At 39.1% G+C, this 24,738-nt stretch overlaps 1 protein-coding gene across 1 annotated transcript in view; it reads left to right on the top strand.

The window, feature by feature from the left end:
• Positions 1-24,738, top strand: part of CDH2 (cadherin 2) — a 326,031-nt gene that overhangs the window by 229,912 nt on the left and 71,381 nt on the right. Inside the window, exon 3 of the mRNA XM_073679198.1 lies at positions 17,852-18,081. Coding sequence (XP_073535299.1) covers positions 17,852-18,081 — 230 coding nt within the window. The remainder of the gene's footprint in view (positions 1-17,851; positions 18,082-24,738) is intronic.

Raw genomic sequence — 24,738 nt, 5'->3', positions numbered from 1 at the left:
GTGACTTACTTCTGCGTTCCACGGTGGATGCTGGGCTGTGGGCGGGGTTACCCCGCGCGTCACACCCAGCTTCCACCACGTGTTCTCCCTCTCCTCATTCATCGGGAAAGCGCGTGGTGGATGCTGGGTGTGAAGCGCGTGGGGTAACCCCGCCCACAGCCCAACATCCACCGCGGGGACCGCATCACTGATGTAACGCCTCACTTGACGTGACATCAGCAGGGGGTCACGTGATGCCTGTGAGCGGCCACGGATAGCGCCGCTCACAGGCAGAAACAGCAGCACAAGGTATTTAAAAAGATACTCCTTTTTCACCATAAAAATACATTGCGCATTATGAATAGTACTGGACAACCCCATTAAAAGAAAAAAACTGATTTTGTGATACTCTGTCAGGAGATGTTTATGCTACATGTGTTTGTGTGGTCACGATGTAAACTGGGCATGTCTTTGGTTTTGGTAACATGCTGCACTATTTTGTTCAATTTTTGTAGTGATAAATCCGAGTGCTGTGTTTAAAAAAGTAAAAGCCTCCAGTTGATGATCCTACCAGTGCTTTTATTGTGCTTGACCTCTATGTTTGACCCCTGTCTGTTTTCACCATGCGTTCCCTACTTCCATTGCTATTCTCAGACAGGTGACAACCTCATTACACGGCAGCGCACAGGCAGGGGCAGTGGTCACCTCCTTATTACATGGTGCTGTTGCCTGGCAAAAACTCCAACGCAAAGAGCATAATTTGTCATTAAGAAAGAAAAAATGCTTTCAAACATGACATTAAGGGCAAAGCTAGTTTAGAAAATAGAGAAAAATTGGCCAGAATTGTCCTTTAAGTGCTAATAAAGTAAAAATGCTCTGTTGTCTGAACTTCTTTTTCCGCATTGAGATCTGCAGTTTATTAATCATCGTAGCAGTAGTTTATTCTCCCCGTAGCATGTCATTTCTGCATTATGGGATTGTCGCACATAATGATAATGTGCCATCTGGTGGGAGAACTATCTAACCTGTGCTACGTGCAGCGTCTTGACATACATTGCATCTTAAGGATTTGTGGGGGCACATTGCAAATACCTGACGATATCTAATATGTTCAGGCCTAATATATTTCAGGTATTACTGACCATGGTAGTAAACGTTAGGGATATGATTGCCATGATGTCCATAGATAGCAAGCAGTGAGTTACAGATAGGATGCTTGATAACAGATAAGGCTCCAGTGGTGGGTACAATGGTGGGTGCACAGGCATAATGGCACTAATTGACGATGTAACCAAGCCACCCATTGTAGGTCCTTTACATGGGCCGATGCGAATTCTGCAGTGATAAATAATCATTAATATGTTTGTTCGGTCCCCATGCAATTTCCATATTGTCAGCTGCTCATCCATTTACACTGGGTGATATTCTACAACAATTTGTAGGTCTGCTTAAGTAGTCCCATCAGCTAAAGAAGCATTTCGCTCAGTCATTGGCTGATCAACACAGTGTTTAACTGGTACAAAGATCAGTCACGAGCACAACTCAGATTATCTGCCCTTCTGATGGCAGATTATTGCTTATGTGATATACGGATGGAAGATTATTTGTATGTGTGATGGAAGATTAGCTGCCTTTGTTATGGCAAATTATATGACTGCGTGACAGCAGATTATTTGTCTGCATAATGGGAGATTATCTGTGTGATAGAAGATTATCTCTCTGTGTGATGGTAGATTATCTGTGCAATGAGAGATTATCTGTCCGTGTGATCACAGATTATCTGTCTGCATAATTGCAGATTTTCTTCATGTGTGATGGCAGATTATCATCTGTGTAATTGCAAATTTTCTGTCTGTGTGATGACAGATTATCTGTCTTTGTAATGGCAGATTTTCTGTCTGTGTGATGGCAGATTATGTGTTTATATGATGGCAGATTATGTGTCTGTGTGATGGCAGATTATGTGTCTGTGTGATGGTAGATTATGTGTCTGTGTGATGGTAGATTTTGCCTCTGTGTGATGGCAGATTGTGTGTTTGTGTGATGGCAGATTATCTGTGATGGTAGATTATCTGCCTGTGTGATACATTACTATTAGTTGTGTGATGGTAGATTATGTGTCTGTGATGTCAGATTATGTGCCTGTGTGATGGTAGATTATGTGTCTGTGTGATGGTAGATTATGTGTCTGTGTGATGGTAGATTATGTGTCTGTGTGATGGTAGATTATGTGTCTGTGTGATAGTAGATTATGTGTCTGTGTGATGGTAGATTATGTGTCTGTGTGATGGTAGATTATGTGTCTGTGTGATGGTAGATTATGTGTCTGTGTGATGGTAGATTATGTGTCTGTGTGATGGTAGATTATGTGTCTGTGTGATAGTAGATTATGTGTCTGTGTGATGGTAGATTATGTGTCTGTGTGATGGCAGATTATGTGTCTGTGTGATGGCAGATTATGTGTCTGTGTGATGGTAGATTATGTGTCTGTGTGATGGTAGATTTTGCCTCTGTGTGATGGCAGATTATGTGTTTGTGTGATGGCAGATTATCTGTGATGGTAGATTATCTGTCTGTGTGATACATTACTATTAGTTGTGTGATGGTAGATTATGTGTCTGTGATGTCAGATTATGTGCCTGTGTGATGGTAGATTATGTGTCTGTGTGATGGTAGATTATGTGTCTGTGTGATGGTAGATTATGTGTCTGTGATGGCAGATTATGTGCCTGTGTGGTGGCAGATTATCTGTGATGGTAGATTATCTGCCTGTGTGATACATTACTATTAGTTTTCATATTAGACAATCAGTGGCCTTTGATTTTAGCAGACGAAGGGGTTGCTGTCCAGGGTCCTAGCCCCTGTGATACGCTCGGAGTATATGAATAGTGGGTTGCCCCTTTAATGTACTGTCTATATAGAGGCATTTAGCAGGTGTTGTATCTGGACCTGGTACCACGCTTTGCTCCTGTATCGTCCTGCTGGCAACATTTGGGGAGCAGACAACATTTTCTCTTACAAATTGATAATTACATTGGCATAAAAAGAAAGACCTTTTGCGCTGGGTTGTAGTTTAATTATTCCTCCATAACCCGATTTGCCTCGATTTAGCCAATTATCCGTAAGCGCCAACCCTTGTTTAATGCTTTTCTCACATTCAAAATGGAAGAAACCCCAATTTGCAAAGAGAATGGAGAAAAACAAAACCATTTGGGAAAATGTGAAGAGACTTTATGATGTGTATTTTAAAAAAGGCGCAGACCTGCATCACCGCACCAAACATAAAATGTTGTAATTAAACATTGCACAGTCACAGCAGATTTTGGGATCATAGATTTTAGTATGGCATCCAATATATAATATGCATGCTGCGGTATCTCTAACAACATGCTCGTTCTAAGTTATGTTACTATTATGGGTTGTTGTGGCCTCAGCTAATTACAGATTCCAGCAACATTTTAATGACCTCCATTTCGACACAGAACATTGTGCTTAACATCTTGTATTTTTTACCCACAGGCAAATTATGATATTTTTTTTTTCCTTTCGCATTAACAGTCAGTGGTTTCTAAATGAGACTGAAGAAAATAATGGTAATATTGTTTATTTGTTAAGGAATTTAGCTGGTCCTGGGTGCTCGGGTAATGGAGCCATATGGGTATACCAGCTGCGGCACGGAGGACGCGTGCAAAATATGGCCCCGTCCATCCTTCACGTGCTTTGATTTTGCTGCTACAGATCTGTTATCGAGCACCTGTAAAGTACGTCCTAGAAACACATTTTTCTGGATACTTTGAACTTATATGAGGTATTGATTTGTATTGTTTTTCACATTTCTTGTGTCCCTCATTAGTTCTGGAAAAAACCAAGACCTTTAGAATTCATGTTTTGTATTCAAGTGTCTCAGGAAAACACTGAACGGAGTCATTAATATAAATAAGTTTATAGATACAAGTCTGGGTTTGTAAAATTCCTAATGGTATACTCCATCCGCCAGACAATGCTTATTGCTGCTCCCATCTGTAAAAGCTTCTGCACCTATACTGCCAGCCTGAGTGCTCTGGACCAGCACCAACTTCTCCCGCAGGGTATAAAGATAGAAATACAGGGGGCACTATGCACTCAGCACATGGCGCAAATTCACCGCCCCCTTCTCAAGTTGCTAGGCTATTGCCCAAACTGGACACACTAAAAGAATAACCGTTGTTTTCATTTTTATTTCATAGATCAATACTTATAAAAATAAGCAACTGTGTAATATATGTTATCAGAGAAATCTTCTTTCTACTCCTGCACTGATCATTATCAATTCCTGGGTAAAATCTGCAGTCAGTGAAGGCAGATTTACCCATTACTGAGATAAGGGATGACAGTTGGTGCTTTTAAAATTCAATGGAGGGAGGAGCTGGAGGCGGAGACAGACATTCTGCTGCAAGTTCTCCTAAAACCACAATTTGAATTCTCCATACAACTTCATTAGCACCAACTGTCTTCTCCTTTCTCAGAAATGGGAAAATCTGTATTCACTAAAGAGAGATTTTACCTATAAATTGAAAATTTTGAGAAATAAAGATCAGTCCAGGAGGAGAAAGAAACAGATTTCTCTAAGATACATTACTAAGTTTCTTATTTTCACATTTACTATTGATTTATGAAGAAATCAAAATTAAAATGACAGGTACTCTTTAAGTACTTAGTGCAGCGTCCTTCTCACAAAGCACATTCATTTATGGGGATATTTGTAGGGAATTACAATTTGCCAGTTTAGCCAAATTTTTCCACAAAATTTTCTTTGCTGCAAATGTACTGCAAAGCTTCCAGTTGCCCTGGACAGATGTGTATGACTTTCTCCTGGGATGGAATCCAACCATATTCAAGCTTTTTACTGCAAACGCAGCCTTAGTAATGTCAAAGTGACCTCAGATATGTGTTAATGAATGGTAACTGCTGTGCTGTCATACACTATGTGTAATGTTTATTCAGTGTTATATGTCTTGCTCTCCCTATCTGTATGGTAAAGACTCTCGCTATCCAGATTCTGCACAAAATGACTGCTTCTGCTTTTATACATCCTATAATAGTCCCTCCTGATTGGCTGTGCTGTACCATGTGATTTGTTAGCTGAATCCATTATGGGAAAGACCACCCACCCATGCCGAAAGTCACGTGACCCTTTTCTGAGTGATGCAATTTTCCGCAATGTGTGAATTGGTGGTAGCAATTTTATGCATCTCAGATTATTTGAATTTGCTAGGTTCGGCAGGTTCCTTAAAATTTAGTTCATTTTAATTCATATTGATTCGCTCTTCTCTAGTTATTTGCTTCAGACAGTCTTTACCAAGTTTACAAGTTACCCCCTTCTGTAGCCTAAGGGATAATTTGCTGATCGAGGGGGGTCTGACCGTGCTGACCTCTATCAATGCCAATACTACCAAAGATAGATAAGCCCTGCACTTTGTTATATCTGTCAGTCTCATAGAGAATGAGTGGAGCAGAGGTGCACATGTCTCTGTTCCTCAACTCTGCTGTACTCCCAGTGGTCGGACCCCCTGGGTGGTTTTACCTCCTTTGGGAAGCATTGAGTTTGCCTGCAAGGCTTAGTAACAATGGTAATTTTATAGCATAACCAGGATATTAAGGTCTGGTGGTTGATCGCTAACCACACGTAACATGTGTAAGGGAAGGGCATGGGCCACTGGCGGCTTCACCTTTACTGGTTGGGTAAAGTTATGGAGTGGGAGCTCTGTTTAGTCGTAATACCACCCCCGCAACCCAGTATAGTTACAGGCTGCGCTTATGGGGGGTACACCATTGTATTTCACATTTTGTAATGATGTCCTTCAGCCTCTTACACTGATATCTACAGCTTGAGATTGTACTTTTGGATCTAGAAGACCTGAGCCTGGCTGACTTACATTTGGTAATTCTATCACTTGCTGTACATGACATATGATACGTGTCATAGTATAAAGGACCAGGAAGTAATGTACAGGCAGCCACTGATAGAATTTCTCCCTCGCACTATGAAAAGTATAGGAAATTACAGCTTAAATGGGATAATTACTATGTATCAAGTCTGCTGTTTACACAAGAAGTGAGGAAAGCAGTGGTCTCCATTTCTTTTTATTGCTGTTTCCTCCTCTACCAGCCTCTATACCAGGAACACAGCAAACTGTGACATGTGCTGATGTCTAGGAGGAATTCAGATTGATAAAAATATCGAAAAGCACAAATGTTATAAAATGCTATTACAAGAACAGGCGATTGCAGACGCTCTATTCTCCTATAAATGTAGGTTGTAGTTATCTGATTTCTTCACTGTTTGCAAGAAAGAGAAAACCAAGGTCAGTTTACATGATTTCACTCAATAAAATATAGAAAAGTCATTGTGAGAAATATGAAGCCATTTATCAAAATTCAACAACTGCGGCAAACTCCCTCGCCAGATCACAAACAGGCACATTTATTATAGAGTTTATTAAGTGACAGACTCCTCACTGCTCCCCTGTGCTGTACTTAACATGCATCTATCTATCTATCTATCTATCTATCTATCTATCTATCTATCTATCTATCTATCTATCTATCTATTTATCTATCTATCTTATCTATCTTTCTATCTATCCATATCTATCTATCTATCTATTCATCTTATCTATCTATCTATCTATTCATCTTATCTATTTATCTATTTATCTGTGTATCTATCTCTCTATCTATCTATCTATCTATCTTTCCAACTATCTCTATCCATCCATCCTATTTATCTATCTATATATTCATTTTATCTATCTATCTATCAACTATTTATCTTTCTATCTATCTATTTTTCTATCTCTATATCTATCTATCTATATATATCTATCTATCTATCCAACTATTTATCTATCTGTCTATCCAACTATCTATCTTTCTATCTATCTTTCCAACTATCTCTATCTATCTATCCATCTTATCTATCCAACTTAACTATATATCCATCTTATCTATCTATCTATCTATCTATCTATCTATCTATCTATCTATCTATCTATCTATCTGTGTATCTATATATCTATCCATCTTATCTATCTATCCAACTTATCTATTTATCCATCTTATCTATCTATCTGTCTATCTATCTATCTATCCATCTTATCTATCTATCCATCTATCTATCCATCTTATCTGTGTATCTATCTATCTGTCTATCCAACTATCTCTATCTATCCATCTTATCTATCTATCCAACTTATCTATGTATCCATCTTATCTATCTTTCTATCTATCTATCTATCTATCCATCTTATCTATCTATCTATCTATCTATCTATCTATCCAACTTATCTATCTATCTATCTATCTATCTATCTATCTATCTATCTATCCCATATCTATCTGTACCCTATCTATCTACGGTATCTATCATCTATCTATTATCTGTCTATATATCTATCCATATCTACAGTTGAAACCAGAAGTTTACATACACTATATAAAAAGACACATATTCATGTTTTTCTCAATGTCTGACATGAAATCAGAATAAACCTTTCCCGTTTTAGGTCAATTAGGATTACCATCATTTTTAGTATTTGCCAAATGCCAGAATAATGATAGAGACAGAGAGAATGTTTTAAGGCAATAACCACAGTGAAACGAGTACTGTATCAACATGGGCAGAAAGGCCACTCTGCCAGGAAGAAGCCATTACTCCAAAAGAAACATAAAAAAGCCAGATTAATGTTTGCAAATACACACAGGAACAAAGACCTTAATTATTGGAGACATGTCCTGTGGTCTCATGAAACTAAAATTGAACTTTTTGGGCATAATGACCATCGTTACGTTTGGAGGGAAAAGGGAGAAGCTTGGAAGCCTAAGAACACCATCCCAACTGTGAAACGCAGGGGTGGCAGCATCATGTTGTGGGGTTGTTTTGCAGCAGGCGGGACTGGTGCACTTCACAAAATAGATGGCATCTTGAGACAGGAAGAATATGTGGCAATAACTGAAGCAACATCTCAAGACATCAGCCAGGAAGTTAAAGCTTGGGCAGAAATGGCTCTTCCAAGTGGACAGTGACCCAAAGCCAATGTTTTGGAGTGGCCATTAGAAAGCCCTGATCTCTATCTATCTATTAGCTGTCTGTCTATCTATCTATCTATCTATAGAAGAAGACACGCAGCACTCCAAAGAAAAATACCAAAGAAAAAGTGGACTTTATTTAGTCCATGTGGCAATGTTTTGGTTCACAGAACCTTTCTCATGGTTTGACGTTTGCACATTTTCTTTTGCATTTTTCTTTGGAGTACTGCCCTTCTTTTTCCTCTTGTATATTATTACAACTGGAATGTTGTTTGGGAAGCTTTGCGCCCACTATCTCTGAATTATTGTGCTGTTCCATTATTTTTTCTGTCTATCTATCTATCTATCTATCTATCTATCTATCTATCTATTATCTATATATCTATCTATTATCTATCCATCTATCTATCTATCTATCTATTATCTATATATCTATATATCTATTATCTATCCATCTATCTATCTATCTTGAAACAAACTGTGCATACTATATCAAATCTCCCCCCTCAGTTTTCTAGATGTTGGTATTTCTAATAATCTTAATAAGGGACACAGACATTTTTTGCTAACCATTATTTGATACTAAAATGATCATACGGTCATTAAAACATGCAGCTATATTCTGAATGGTTCTGCCCACCACATTTTTTTCACAATTAAAGTGAAGCTGTCAGAAACTTTTACACCCAAAACTATTCATTTAATAGTGTAGTAGTAGTAAAGTAGGCCACTCTATTCCTTTATGACCCCAAAGTCCTGCTTAAAGGAGTTGTCCTGCTTTAGGCTATAAATCTGTACCGAGAGCGGGCGGTCATGTGACCACAAGTATGAGATTTGCATATATCCTGCCTCATTTCGACTAGGGTGTTTGGTCTCTTTCAATACACTTGCGTTCACAAGAACGCCACTTCCGATTCTGGTGCCATAGAATCTTTACACCGCACAGTACCCACGATGTGAGGAATCACAAGTCTGCAGTCACATAGAGAGACTACAGATTTGTACCCTAAGGCCGGAGAGCCTCTTTAAGCAGTGATAAATCCTGTTTTGAAGTCGTATAAGGAAGTGCACTAGGGTGTGATGATGCACTTACAGCTCCCTAGTATACTCTGTGTTCCTGAACTCTCAGCACCCTCCCCTGGTATATGACAGGTCAGGGGCCAGGGTACCAGAGACAACAACCTGTCTATCAGACAGGGGTGGGTGCTCTTAGTTTAGTAATACAGTGAAGGTCAAGGAGCTGTAAGTGCATCTTCATGCCTAATTGCACTTACAGACTGAATTTCAAAACATGATTACTCACTACTGAAGCAGCACTATGGGGTCATAAAGAGATACACGTGCTTATCTTTTAAAGGACTGCACTATTATATGAATGGTTTATTGGGGGTGAACGTTTCTGACAGGCTCCCTTTAAGATCACCAATGTATTGGATGACTGGTGGTACGTATATTCATGGCTCCTATACCTTCTATAAGTCTTCAGGCATTGAACGGAGGACCATATTAACAGTCTGTTGATGTTGATAATGTGTCCACCTGGACTTACCCATAATATACATCAATGCTTAATGCGTTCATGGCCCCATTGAGCAGTCTTACACTAAGCCTTCTTCTGCAGTCTTTGTAAATGTGGCCTCCTAAATAGCCTGTCATATTAAGCCTGTGATGGAGTATCTTCACTTTAGAGGAGAGTGATGGAGCTGCCTCTGGCGGGTAACGGGTTAACCCATAATTCTTCAGGATGCTGCGGGAGGATAGGAGAGCAGTGGTGGCTGCACAACCTGTCCTCTGTCAGAGTAATTTAATTATGGGTAGTTAGACTTCTGTGTAATTTGTTAATGGCCATTCCCTGCACAAAAAGCATCATTTTGCCAGGGCACCGGCAATTTGATGCCTTTTTCGCAGGGTGCTGTCAAATGAAAGAGAGTTTTCATTGAATTTCATATTGTGCTTTAGCCTAGAGGCAGAATATCAATGAAGCAGCGAGCAGTCCTCGTTTTTTGGACTTATTAGAATGCATGCAAAGGCGAATGGCGGTAATCCTCTCTGTTTTGAGAAAAGCCTGGTATGAAATTGGACATCTCAGTTCGCAACATGCCTAGATATTTTTTTTTTAACTCTGATAAAAATGTTTTGACGGCTTATTACTTTTCGCCACATCTACTTTTTCCCATATATTTCTATATATATTTCTATAAGTATGTGTATGTTTTCCCTTCTTTGCTGAACAGTTTCATTGTCGCATTTCTCCACTTCATTAGCTGCTGGCATTTCTGGTCTAAGCTGCTTCTTCAGTTCTACATTACGCCTAACGGGCTTTATGTATTCCAAGCTTAATGAACTGTTGTCTAAGGATTCTGAAGGGAAACATTCCAGGAAGCAAATAAAAAGCAAACCCTTTGTAAAATCTTTTAGCTTCTTGATCTACAAACATTGCATTTGCTTAGCTGTTTGCGTTTGGTATTTTATCTTTACTTTCCAGCTTTTGTAATTGTGTCTTGCTGTGTTGCTTGTTTGTTTGTTTTTTTGGTATATTCTATATGTGTTCGTTTTATGTGTTGCTTTGACAGTTCTGTCCGTGCGCCGCTCTTCCAAGTTGACAATAACCAGGATCCCTTTAAACATGCAAATCAAATGTTTCCCGAATGGACTAGAAAGATGAGGTTCTTCGAAACTTAATTAAGTTTCAATATAATTCGAAAAGCTATAAGGTTGGAATAATTTTATAAATTTTGTGAAAACATAGCAAAAATATTCACTGGTGAGTGACCTGCTTCTTCAGTTACATTCATTAATTATGTTGTCTTGATAACTATATTACAATATGATTTGGTATATTATGTTATCCACAGTATAGTCGCATTATTATTTAGAGAGTGGAAATAGTCTTCATGCTCACAGTCTTATATTTCTAAAGGGCAAGCTGATGTATTGCCCCAAGACAAAAGGCACAAGAAGAGTCTGGCAGCTGTTTTCAATGCATTCAACATGTTGGGCCGCTGCATTTTATATGGAACCACATCTTTAATAATATATCTGCAATACCCAACGGTGTTCATCAAGGCAGTTACATAGAGTTAAGGTCAGCCGACAGTTCTTGTACCCGGCGTTTCTATATACGGTACATGGCTTGGCTGAGCATGCATGTGCAATCAACAGGAAAGATGGTATATGGCGCCGACACCTCTGCACTATCCAGTACAAAAGTTTGAGTAAGTTGAAGTTCAGAAGTTAAGACTAGGGATGAGCTGACCCGACCCAAACTTTATTTCAAAGTTCGGGTACCAGAACTGAACCTGAATTTGAACCAGAACCCAAACCCCATTGAAAATAATTAATTCTCTCTCTCTCTGCATCTGACTTCACCCGGAACTCCAAACATTGCAATGGACTCCCGGGTTCGGAGTTTATAACTGGACACTAACTGTCCGATGCGAACCCCGAACTTTGAAGTTCGGGTTCGCTCATCTCTAGTCAGGGCACCCATAACGAAGCACATGTGTAGAGAAGGTCATTAACCACTTTATGTGTTTGCCGCATGCACAAAAAATGTTGAAGCTGTAGATGCAGCATTGATATCGTAGTGCTTCAGGTGACTTCGTGCTTCGTCATCCCTCAGTGCCCCCTGTAGTTCTTGTAAAGGAAAAACAATGACAGAATACATAAGAATAGCTCATTGCTATTTTCCCATTGCCATACTTTATGAAGGAGGTCAGAACATAGGTTATGAAGTGATGCATCTAATAGACGTAGTTATTAGATTTGTCCGTGAGTTGTTTGTATGCGGCCATTGTTGTATGACCCTTAAATGTGCCTGATATCTGCTACTCTGCCTCATTGCTGATCTGTAACAGTGCACAAAGAAGGACATTTCCAGCTCGTAACTAAACCCCTGACATGGCACTTTGCCACCTGCCTTTAAGTATGGACAATATCCTCTGTTGTTAGGCGCTTTTCTTAGCCTTGGGCATTTTTCTATGAGTCTTTACACTGTATTCTCTTTGTTCATTTAGTAAAGTTGCTAATAAAAAAGTCATTTTGCTAAAAATACTTGGAAATTGGCGATTAACATACAATCGTTTGATTTATTATTTATTAGTTCTCACAATCTAATTTTTAAAAAATATAAAAAAATAGGGGATGCAAGGGAAGGGCCATTATGTTTATAGAGACTTGGGCTGATTTTTTTTTATTCAATGCTTTTAATTTAAATGGATGTCATAGAGTAGTTGTCCTACTTGGAAAACATCTCTATTAGCCAGGGTAAAACTGAAAATAGTGTTTCCCACTGTGGAGGACTCAACACTTCTATGTTTTACATGGTCTCCTGTTCACTTCAATGAACACAAAAATGAAATGAAAGTATCCCAGCAATTCCTTCCTTATCTCCTCTTTTTCCTTTTTATCTTACATTACAATTAATGTTCTCTCCGTCTTTGCGTGGGTTTCCTCCCGGGTTTTCCGGTTTCCTTCCACACTCCAAACACATACTGATAGGGAATGTAGATTGTGAGCCCCAATGGGGACAGTACCCACAATGTCTGTAAAGAGCTATGGAATTAATGATGCTATATAAGTGAGTAAAATAAATAAATACATCTGGGAAATATATCAAGTACCTCAAGAGCATAGCCAGGGCAGTGGAGTCGTGGGTTTGAAGCCCATTTTGGTGGAGTCGGAGTAGGTATAAAATGGACCAACTCCGACTCCTAAAATATATAATAAATTGGGTACAGTAGTTCAATGCAGTTTGTGGGTATTTTTTCATAAGAATTTGGGAAAGTTATGAAATGTCCTATAAATGTCTGTCCTATTCCTGATCTAAGGGTCTAGACTTTTAGCTGAGATGAATCTGTGCTGCAGTAAATTTATCACTTAAACATGAGCCATGTATGAGGGAGTCATGGAGTCGGAGTTGGAGTCGGTGTCATGGAAATTGAGGAGTCGGAGGTTTGGCTTACCAAGTCCACAGCCCTGAGCATAGCAATGTCCTCCTCTTCACCCTCCTATGTCTTACTGAGGAGCAGCAGAAGCCTCCCTGCTGTGTCCTGCCTGCAGTAGGACAAAAGATCGTTAAGCCTGCACCTTAGCCAATAAGATGGGGGTTCAACTGGCCACCAGCTGAAGAAGGAGCTGATCATCAGGAGAGTAAACCCTGTGTTTCTACACAACTAAGGGTCAGTGTACACAGACCAACCGGAGAAAGGATATGATGACCACCAATTGGTAGATTTTTACCTATCAATGGTCGTTTACCTGTTTACACAGGCAGACCAAAGTAAACGATGCGCACAAACGGTGCGCATAAGCTGCCATTTTTCTCGGCAGTGCGAGTCCTGCATACAAAGGACGATGTACTTCCGAGAACGATGATCTATTGTGCTCCACAAAAGATCATTTCACCCGATAAACGAGCGTTTACACGGCAAGATAATCTTGAAACGAGTGTCTTAGCAACCCTCATTCACTGTTATCTTGCAGTATAAATGCCCCTAAAATGCCTCAAACAGGAAAATGCTACTTACTGACACAGAGTGAGTAGGGATGAGCGGACCTGTGGATGATCAGGTTTGTTGGGTTTGAGTGAACTTTAGTCCAAAGTTTGGTTCGGGTACCAGAACTCTAGGTGAACTTGAACCCGAACCCTAACGAAGGAAATAGGGGCCCAAACTTTGGTGCTGTGAAATGGTCGTAGTAAGGGCTTGCAAAAGTCTCTCTCTCTCTCCTCAACTTCCGAACTCTGAACACTAAAACAGACTTCGAGGAAACGTACGCGTTCGGAGTTCAGCAGCGGACACTAGGTGTCCGGTATGAACCTCGAACTTTACAGTTCGGGTTCCCTCATCTCTAACAGTGAGGATAACTGTATCTTTTGTTAAACATTTATTTCCATGTTTAGTGTTCTTATAAAATGGGCACCATGTAGCGCTACATTTCCCTCACGGCATGCACTGTGGTGCAACATTTTTAAATCATGTTTCACTGGAGAACAAAAACTGACTCTAGTGATAAAACACCAGAATAAATTAGAATCTAGGTTTGGGGCAGTACGGTGGCTCAGTGGTTCACACTCTTGTTGCATCCCTGGGGTTACATCCGCATGGGGCTCGAATGTTTCACAGCGCTGTGTAATATGCTGGACCTTGAGCTTCTTGCAGTTAATAAAACGAATATCTGTTCTATGATTACATTCTACATTAATATCGTGCCCCCTGCATTCTAGATTAATAATCCTTGCATATACGGCACTGATACTATGTCTTCTGTTGTAATATTAATGTAAATAGGAGTAAACAGGATCCAGGACTCAGTAAACACGTACTGTGTAAACCTTATTCCTGCAGTAAAATACCGCAGGACGTGTTTCATGGCTGCAGTGGGTAGTTAGTTTATCGCTTTCTACATTTCTTCTTCTGTATCATTTGAAAGAGTCTTGCATATCCCTTCTGGCTTTAGACATTAAAGGTTAATTCATGGTATTCCATATGTTTCCTTACCCAGCTGCTGAATTTCAAAACATGCCCTTGACAAATGGGGTCAACATGTAAGGTCACATTGTTAAGGGAATGGAAGTCACTAACTGCAGTACGACACTTTTAACTGTCTATTCCATTTTAATGTTTCCTTATGAGATTGCATTGTACATTAAGTACTGGATACAACATTCATTTTTTTCCAGCTGGGAACGGATAAAGGCAGTCACTTAGACTCCATATATGAGAGGAACTCTTGTTACTGTTAGAAATGTTTCTTTCAGAGCCATTCTCCATAAGTGGTTGCCTGAACTGTACAATCGTTTCAGCTTTTCTATTAAATGATAAGTAGTGGTAATATGTTGAAGTAGGCCATTTGGGTAAGTATCCCTTTGCTCATAAAAATCTCGGAATTGTTTATATCGAAGTCATTTTTGTGGGAAGTTTCGACTTTCGCTGTTCTCACGACGTTTCCTAATTCGATTAAAATGTCTATTTCCTGTGACAAATCAGCCGCAGTTCTATAATACTGCAGACTTCAGCATTTCTGTATAATACTCCTGTTTATTAAAACTTTAACGACGCGCCAGCGCTCATTTTACATTTTAACCAACAAACATAAACTGTTTTGAATATTTTATAGTGCATTTAAATGTAAGTACAATATCAAAGTAAATGCACTTTAAAATATAGCTAAAGGTAAATTCACTATACAAAGAAAGAAATGTTCCTGGGGTTCATCCATCCTCGATTTAGACCAATTCTCCAATCTCCATTTTTACATTTTTAGAGGTCCAGCTGCTCCTGACACTGGACCAATCTGTTTTTCTAGTGTGCTCATTGGAAACTGCTGGTAAACACTATTCACACTCATGTGATTACGGTATATTAAATATGCATGTTCGTATAACTTCAATAGCATCTAGGAAAAAATATATATATATACATACACAGCCCTAAGCATATGAGTACACCCCCTCTGAAAAAAAAATTTTAATAAATATCTCACTGCTTACAAGAACAATTTCCACAATTTTGACAAGACTGAGTTTCATAAAACATTTTTAACCCATAACATGAAAGTAAGGTTAATATAACTTTCATTACAAAATCTTCAGCCTTACTCAAATTATTTAAATGAAAAAATAAATACACCTCACATCAAAAACTATCTAAGAAGAGTATTTTGTGTGATCACCATGTTTCAATGTAGGCATCATGCAGTTACAAAAATGAATTTATAAAAATACATGGGGCCTACAGTGAAACATGGTGGTGGCAGTGTCCTTATGTGGGACTTCATGAGTGCTGCTGGTGTCGGGGAGCCACATCCCATTGATGGTGTCATGAATTCACAGTGCACATTTATGCTGAGCACTGTATATATCTATATACGTGTATATATAAGATATACGTATAAAAAGAAAGATACCTTCAGGGTAGTCACAAAAATTGAAAAACGGTCTATTGGGATTTAAGCGACAAACCTGTAGGCCATATATACTCCCTTTTTAGTAGTTTGTTTTAGGTTCAATAGTTGCAGTCCATCTACACATCATTGGTAATCAATTGGATACGTGAATCTCCGGTAAATACTGTATTAATGGTCCTGTATGAGGAATGCCACGGCCGGTAGTGATCGCTCAAATAAAATAGTTTGGTATTCCTAGCATGCCACACTGAAGTACCCACGTACAGCTTTGAGTGATATCACAATGTAACTACAGATAGCGACATAGCCATATAGTTCCTATGCTTTTCCTTTCAAACTGCAAAATTTAGTGAAAAAGTGGTACAAAAATGAAAACAATCCACTGTTATGCAGCAATAAAAGGAGAAATAAATAAGAAAATATAATGGGTAATGTGTTATATTTACCGGTCACCAACCTGTATAATGACAAAACTAGAATATTGAGAAATATTGTGAATAAACATTGGGACATAGATGATAAGATATCCTTCTCTTTATATGCATCTATCAATCTATCTATCTATCCATATATCTATCTATCTATCTATCCATATATCTATCTATCTATCTATCTATCCATATATCTATCTATCCATATATCTATATTTATATGGGTTTCTTGAAGTTTTATGAACATACATATTTAATATAATCGTATGTGTGTAAATAGTGTTTACAAACAATATATTCAGTGGATTACTTAGCATTTGATGGATTAATGCATTCTATTTTTGCTGCTTGATTGCTCAGACAGAAGTGCCCATGTGTGTTTTTTGGATTCTTGTCTTTGGATACTGCTTGTAGGTGATTTTTGGCTTTGAGTTTAGTATATTTTAAAAAAGTTACAAAACTATTGACTGGGGCACAACAAGTGGGATGCGAAGTGCCGAAGTGTAATAATTACAGCAAACATTTATGTAGTGACCTTCAAAACCAGTTTTGAGGAACTTCTTCCAGGGATTCCTGTAAAGTAGAATTGTGTTGAATATACAGAAAGAAGAGTTTGATCATCTTTTATTGAAGGAATTTACGGTACACATGAAGAGACCACTAAAGATTTCATGGCATAATTCACTGTACTATATCCTGTTTATAGGGCGCGATGGTATAGTCCTTCTTAGGACTGTCTAAATGACTGATAAATAGACAATGTTTATAGATGTTTTTTGTATTTAATGTTGATGACCGATACTTAGATCTGGTATTGATGACCTATCCTATCAGCTGCCAGCGGCTGCATGCAGTGTAGGGGATGGGGCGGCATGACTCCATACACTGCTTATGGCTGTTCTCGGATATGTGAAATCAGCTCTTATTCTCTTTAGTAGAAGCCGAGCTTCAGTTCTCAGGAGCGTCCACTAAACAGTGAATGGAGAGGACCTATTCCGGCTCCTGAAACAGTTCCCATTCGGCCTCTGAAAAAGCTGGCAGCAGCTGTCCAATTCTATGGAGCAGTAGACAACCCCTTTATTAAAATAGTAACACAAATATTTCTTTATTAGAGTTTTAATTCTTTACCTAACTACAGACCGGCTCTATGGAGGAGTGAGAGAAGAATAGAGTAGCCGGCAGTATGTAAGGATATTCATTGAGGGATAGCTTAGAAACCATCAGTTAACGATCTTCAAATCCACTTGTGGTTCTAAATGCTCCATCGCAGGCAATGATTCTGTCGATAAACATGTCATCTCCCAGCCAGTATTAGCTCATTTTTTTTGGTTTCCCCTGAACAGATTGTATTTTCTGCATTCCAGTGGAGTATTCCCCCTCTGCTTCTGCCATTGATTAAGCGATTGTTTTACTGCTATCTACAAATACCTCTGGTTCTGACTCCTATTGTATGCTCTTTTTTCTAGTGATGTTTACAGATTGCGGTGCACAAAGATGGATAAAGTATGAAACCAGTAACCCAACAGATTTTCGAATCGATGATAATGGGGTGATTTTTGCTGCAAGAACCTTTGACATCTCACCTCCCAACCAGACAGAGTTTTTGGTGTATGCACAAGATGAAGAAACCCAAGATATTTGGCATGTTACAGTGAAAATCATTCTACGACCGCCGCGTGCTCAAGACCCAGTACCGGTAGGCATACATGTCTTATACCAGTCAGTATCATACATACTAGACTGATAATAATGCTTTTTGCTTAACACAAAGGAGAAACCTAATATCCCACTTTAGCAGACCCATCTTAGTATATTATATTAATTTAAAAAAGTTTTTATTAAAGAGGTTGTCCACTACTTTTTCATTGATGACCTATCCTCCGGATAGGTCATCAATGTCTGATCTGCCGGGTCCGACACCCCGCACCCCTGCCGATCAGCTGTTATTGGTGTCGGCAGTGGTGGCCACCAGACAGCCGTAAGTACTCACTTTTTGGAGCTGTCCATCTTCTGACAGTGGCTGCAGCAGAGTACTGCACATCCGTCTCCTATTGATTTGAATACAAGGCGGATGTACAGTACCAAGCCTTGACCACTACCAGAAAACGGCCATCTCCGCAAGTGAGCTCCGACGGCTGCCACTGATGACAGTTGATCGGCGGGCGTGCCAGGTGTCGGACTACGGCCGATCAAACATTGATGACATATCCTAAGGATGAGTCGTTAGTGAAAAAGTAGAGGACAACCTCTTTAGGCTAATGAACTAATATTTGCACTTCAAGTCCAAAACAAAATTTGCCACTTCCAAGTTGTGTTCCTCAATTTCCCTACTTTGTGCTTGCATGGGTAGAATCAGGTTCTCATAGGCTTCCAGTAAGTGGAGTAGGTGGGACCACAGTTACCGTTGAATAGGGATTTATTGAAGGGTTGACCATCTTTACTGCCTGCAGTGGCTGCTTCCCTGCCTGTTTGATAGTGATGTGGTTACATTTACTTGTATTTAGTTGGAACCTTTTGGTTTCGTCACTGCAGACAAAGTTTCTGCCAGTTGAGTTAGCTCTTTTCATGCTCTTTGGTGTTAGTGGCCTGGCACCAGAAACTAGGTGGTTGTGATGTAAAAATTAAATGCAAGTGCATAATTCAATGTATTCTTTAGGTCAATTTATGCAAGGATGAACTTTTAGAAATGCTTTATTAATGTTGCAGCCAACATCAGCATAAATCCTTAAGGGATAGTGTTTTTTTTATAGTCAAATGAGTCAAGGCAGTAATTCAGATATGTATTAGTGCACTGTAGAGACCAGCACAGAGTTTAGGTCAAGTCTCCAGTCGGTTTATACCCTGGTCAGTCATTTTCTGTAAAGACTAAAACTAAACTAAAGTTGCTGCTTTCTTTTTGTTACTTAGATTTGTAATATTTCAGAACCTAAAAATTTGAAACTAGAAGTTTATGGTTTGATGTCATTTTTACTTGTGCAAATACATTTCTCATCTGGTTCACGTTCAGTTATGTGACTTAATCGCACTGGTGGAAATACTGGTTCGCCATAAAGAGCGCAGCTGAGTACTGAATGTTACATGCCCGAGGGGAGAAAAGTAGGCAAATTAACTCCATCAGTGAACAAAATAGTACCATCCAGAAGTAGCGATATTGTAAGTTAATGTTCAATCCTTTATCAATGGTTATACGTCAAGACTTGCTAAATGCCTCTCCAGCCTGTCTTGGGGTTTGTGCCCTCATCAGTGCAGAAGAGAGTTTGACTGACTGAGTCTGACGCTCATTAGTCATCATAGGGGGATTACTGATTCGCCTTATAGAAACCAGTGACTATGGAGACTCATTCCAATTCTTCTTGGGAGAAGTGTATGCAGATGAGTTTCTGGCTTGGTATTTAAGCTTAGTCACGTTGCAAGGCTCGTTGAAGGGTGAGACTTGTACTTGTAGAATAGATACCTCTGATTTCTTTTCTACACTTTTCTCCCTTGAAGCCAGTAAGAAGCCATACACAGCTCTTTGGTTTAAGGTGAACCAGTACATGAAATCCAGAAAAGAGAAAACTTGCTGGCACAGCCCTACAGACGTATCCCAAACCTATGCCACCCGGGACGTGGAGTGTTGGCGAGGGCTATCACATTAGCTCAAACGTGTCAGCTAGTACTAACCCATATTGTAATCCAAAATATAAAAATGAAAGCTACGCTCACCACTACAGCTTATCTTCTTTATTTCTTCAAGAACAAGATTAAAAGGCCAACAGATTAAAATGTATGCAGGACACAAACAAACAACTGCGGTTTTCGCAATCTGTCTCTTGTATAGTAAAAAATAATTGTACAGGATTACTGTAAAAAGGGAATCTGTCATCAGTTTTTTTGTCACCTAATCTGAGAGCATCATATTGTATAGGCAAAGACCCTGATTCCAGCAATGTGTCACTTACTGCGCTACTTGCTGCAGTTTTTATAAAATAGCTGGTTTGTCAGCAGGAGATTATCACTGCAGGACTAGTAAACCTGCTGCCAGGTAGTCCAACTCCGTCCCCTGTCATTGCTTGGCTGCTTTCTGCCTATGCACAGTTTACACAGAAAGCTGCCATTCAGTGGTGTGGGTGGGATTATACAGAGCTCAGCTTTCTGAGAACCGGTGGTATCCTCGGCAGATAAAACGGTGTTTAATCTAAACTGCAGCAACTAGCAAAGTAAGTGAGACATCACTGGAATCGGGGTCTCTGCCCCAACTTCATGCTGCTCTCAGATGGTGTAGCAAAAGCCTGGAGACAGATTCCCTTTAACAAAGCTTCAGTGTACTTTTAGAATCAATACAGAAAGGATCCACAAAGGGTTAATAACATAACTTTCTAAAACCCCTTAAACTAAAGCTGAAAGCCCAAACTTCAATCACACCTTGGTTTGTTTCGAACCCTTTAAGTGCTTTCTTTAAAATCTGAAAATCGTAATTTGATGAAAATTCAGTTCCCTACAAACAATCTCATCCATCGTCTAATCTAATTTTACTATACCGCTGTCGTCCTCTGTATGTGAATTGAGCTCTTAATTGCACATAGTCGTGTCTGCAGATCAATACAGCTGTTGTTTATTGATTTTATTTTTAATTGGCTTGTGATTTAAGATGCCGTGTGTCACATGTAAGTAAGAAAAAGCAATATTTGCTGCTTTTGCTGTATTTGAGCTTCTTCGTTATATATGCCCTTATGTGCTAGAGAAGTACATACACAGCAATTCCTTAATAGAAATATGTTATCAGAATTGGCCCAATCTGTTATTGGAATTCGTGTTTACCTGATTAAAGGAACTGAGATTAAGGCCACATGCACACGGCACTGAACTATTAATGTACTGCATCGAGACCACATGAAATTGTCAAAAAAATTCCTCTATAAGCCGTCTTATGAAACTGGGCACATACAGAGGTACAGAAGAGGTGGAATGCAGACAGGTCAACAATTAAAGTACCCTCATTTTCCCTCGTAATTTATTTTTTCACCTTATCATTATAATGCCATAAAGAGCCAAAAATAATAAAAATGTAAATAAACCGCATAATAGTGCCATATAGTGCCCAAATTATATAGTGTGTTCAAATAACACTACATTATATAAATGTTTACTACTATGTGACTTAAATATGCCCCAGTGGTGCCAGTCCTTTAGACCGTCTAGGGAATGAAGTTTCACACTCCCTAAAACCCGATATGTTTGCCTGAAATCAATGAGAACATTGACAAAGGCAGGTGGACATTCAGCCACTTACCGTAGTACCCTATTGCTGCCACTATGCCGTTGATTGAGCTGTACTGCTCCTCTCTGCAACTAAGCACATCCGGCCTCTGCTGGCACCTGGGACAGCTGATCAGTTGGGGTGCTGGATGTCGCACCTCATCCCATCAGGTATTGATGACCTATCCTAAGGACAGGCCATCAATATTAAAATACAGGACAATCCCTTTAATGATTAGATTTTTTCTTTTCAAAGAGAACTTGTCACCTATCCTGAGTCAATTTTTACTTTTAAAATTCAAATTTGCCAAGTTTGTTGAATTTTTCCCAAAAATTATATTTGCAGCAAATAAACTTGCTGGAAATCACAGTTACTCTAATTGCCCTAAAAAAATGTGTATAACCATCTGAGGTCAGCTAGGACTGTATTCAACCCTGTTCAATCTCTTTTTTAACACAAACACAGCTTTAGTAATGTCAAAGTGACCTCACCATAAAAATGGATGGTAACCCAATAGTAACCCACAGACCATTTAATAACACAGTTCACTGAGAGACTGTTTATGCTTTATAAAACTAAAAATAATTTCCAGAAATTATCCCTCTTAGTCATTTGTGATCAGGCAGACCTTTCTGAGCAGAACACTAACTCCAACTTATGGTGTCGCTGTTAGAGGTAACATCATCCTGCTGTGACTGAGACGGGTGATGTCCCATTTACTCCATAACACCCTCAACTTCCTCACCACTAATGCGATTACTGGAGACAGAAAAGGCCGAGTGTGGCCTGCGTTTGGCGGTACTACTGCCCGGACAGCAGTACTACTGGTGGTGGTGCTTATAGCTGCTAGCTGCTCTCACACTTTTAGCCATGGTATGGTTTTTTACACTACCCCTTGTATTGCCACTTTTTTTTTACCTTCGATTTTATACACTTTAATTAACTTTTGGCAATCATTTTAACCCCAATTACTCAGTCCTTTCCAAAAAGGACGTAATTAGAAATGCTAGGTAGTTAGGTGCATGTACAGAAATCAAAACATGGCAGCTGGTCACTATTTAGGAGTGATGTGTACAGTTGTCAAATTGGATTAGTAGAACAGGTGTGCAAAAACAGACATGCAAGGTCAATTATGTAATTTGTTTCAGATTTTTTTCCATCATTCAACAAAATTTAACCCCCTACGCAGAAATGACGTAATAAGAAATACTAGGTCAGTTGGGTGCAAATCAAAAAGCCAGCAACTGCAACAGGATGCTGTATTATTGTAGCATTTACAGATTTGACTAGTAAAACAGACGTGCAAAAGAAAAAATGTATGTGACACGCACACTTTGTGAGGTAAACAGTCACAGTTTAATGTCTAAATTGGGGGAATTATGTTTTGAATGTTTAAAAAAACAACTATACCTACTCCTTTCTCAAATACAATTACATAAGAAATGTAAAAACTCAGTACATTTGCTTTTATCAAGCAAGCACAACATCTGTCGCAGATTGCAGATTTCTTTTTCTGTGTACAATATTGTGATGGCTTGCTGCTGCTTTTTAATGCATTAAAAATGAAGAAATAAAAAATCTATAGTTGTAATTCAAATACAGCAGGACAGATGCCAGTTATATCATATCAATTGCACTGAGCTTGTCACTGCTGCTGGCATCTCCCCTATGGCTCTCCTCCTATTAATTGAACATCACTACACTGCCTTTGTCATGGGAGTACAGCCATTTGAGTGCCGCTGTTGCTCATTGACGGCGTCAATGATTGAACAGCAGCTTTCAGCGCCATCTCGAGTCGCTGCTGTAGGAGGCAAGTGCCGGCTGTACGACACCTGCCCTGTATGGAGCGGGCTCAGTTGCTGAACACGCTTCATTCATCTGCGTGTGATGGAAATATATGTTGTGATGCGGATAGTGGTTAATGACTTATTTTTATTGAACTAGAAAGTAAATATAAGGCTAATATTACGAGAGCAGTACAGAAATGTTGGCACCGCAAGATAGTTTCCCAGGGAATAACATCCTTACAATCTAGGTATAATCAGAATGTGCAGAATGTAAAAATGCAAGGTGGTGGAAATGACCGTCATGCTACGATTTTTGTAGGAAAAGGACACTTCCAAAAAAATGCAGCTATTTTTAATCTCAGCACATTTTTAAACATTTTTTTCCATCTTCCTCACAAGCCTATTAAGATTTATAAAGTCTTTTTCAAAGAGATATGGGAAAACCCTCTTGTCACTTACCTAAGAACAATCTCGCTCTTACCATTACACATTGCATTTCGGAAGGTATTTTTCTGGTAGGATACACCCACTCCTTATGAAAGAGAGATGTGTGACGCATAATCCATGAGTGGAAACAGAGAGGACTGGTGACACCTACAAAAGATTAATGTTCAATGTGCAAAGTGGGTCATCCAGAGCATCCATCCTGTCTGACATAGGTTTAAAATAATTACAGAATTAATTCTGTGCGATTTAATAGGGTCATAAATATTTGAGACATTTCTTTACCAGTACATATTTAATGTGGCTTTGGAACTTGCATGACAGTTTAGCATACCAACGTCTGATTTAAGCTTTCTGCCTGTATTGTGGCTGATTTCATGATAGACTATAATATAAATCCTGCAAATCTGTTCATTTCTTCAGTAATGAGGGTGAGGGGCTGCATGGAAACATCCTGTGTGCCTTCATAGGTAGACACGTAGCTTTCTATTACAGGCCCTTGTATCTTTGGATTTTTAGTGCTTAGACCGTAGTATCAGGACTAAAATAAATAACTCTACTCTTAAGAAGTCATAAAACATATACATACAGAAATGTAAGATAAATGCCTTAAACAGTGATTTAGCGCCTAAAATGTATTTTCTGAATATCAATCCTTATACCCTAACCACTTTTGTCATGTGCTTTATTACACAATACCCTACACATTTCCCTATGTAGCTAATACCTAAATGTGTTGTTTTTTTTTACTGTATTTAATGTGACATTTCGTTTGAGAGAAGTCTCACACAGGATGTCACAGGAGGCTGGGGCTGCACTTACGCCCCCCAGTGTCCTCGCCCTTTCTTGAAACAGGACGACATTCAGGGGTGGCACTGCAGTT

The sequence above is a fragment of the Phyllobates terribilis genome, unplaced genomic scaffold (assembly GCF_046119375.1).
Source record: "Phyllobates terribilis strain yellow unplaced genomic scaffold, ASM4611937v1 Scaffold_4__5_contigs__length_816908805, whole genome shotgun sequence".
In the NCBI taxonomy this organism is placed as follows: Eukaryota; Metazoa; Chordata; class Amphibia; order Anura; family Dendrobatidae; genus Phyllobates; species Phyllobates terribilis.
The sequence above is the reverse complement of the archived record's forward strand: the minus strand, read 5'-3'. Positions and strand labels throughout refer to the sequence as shown.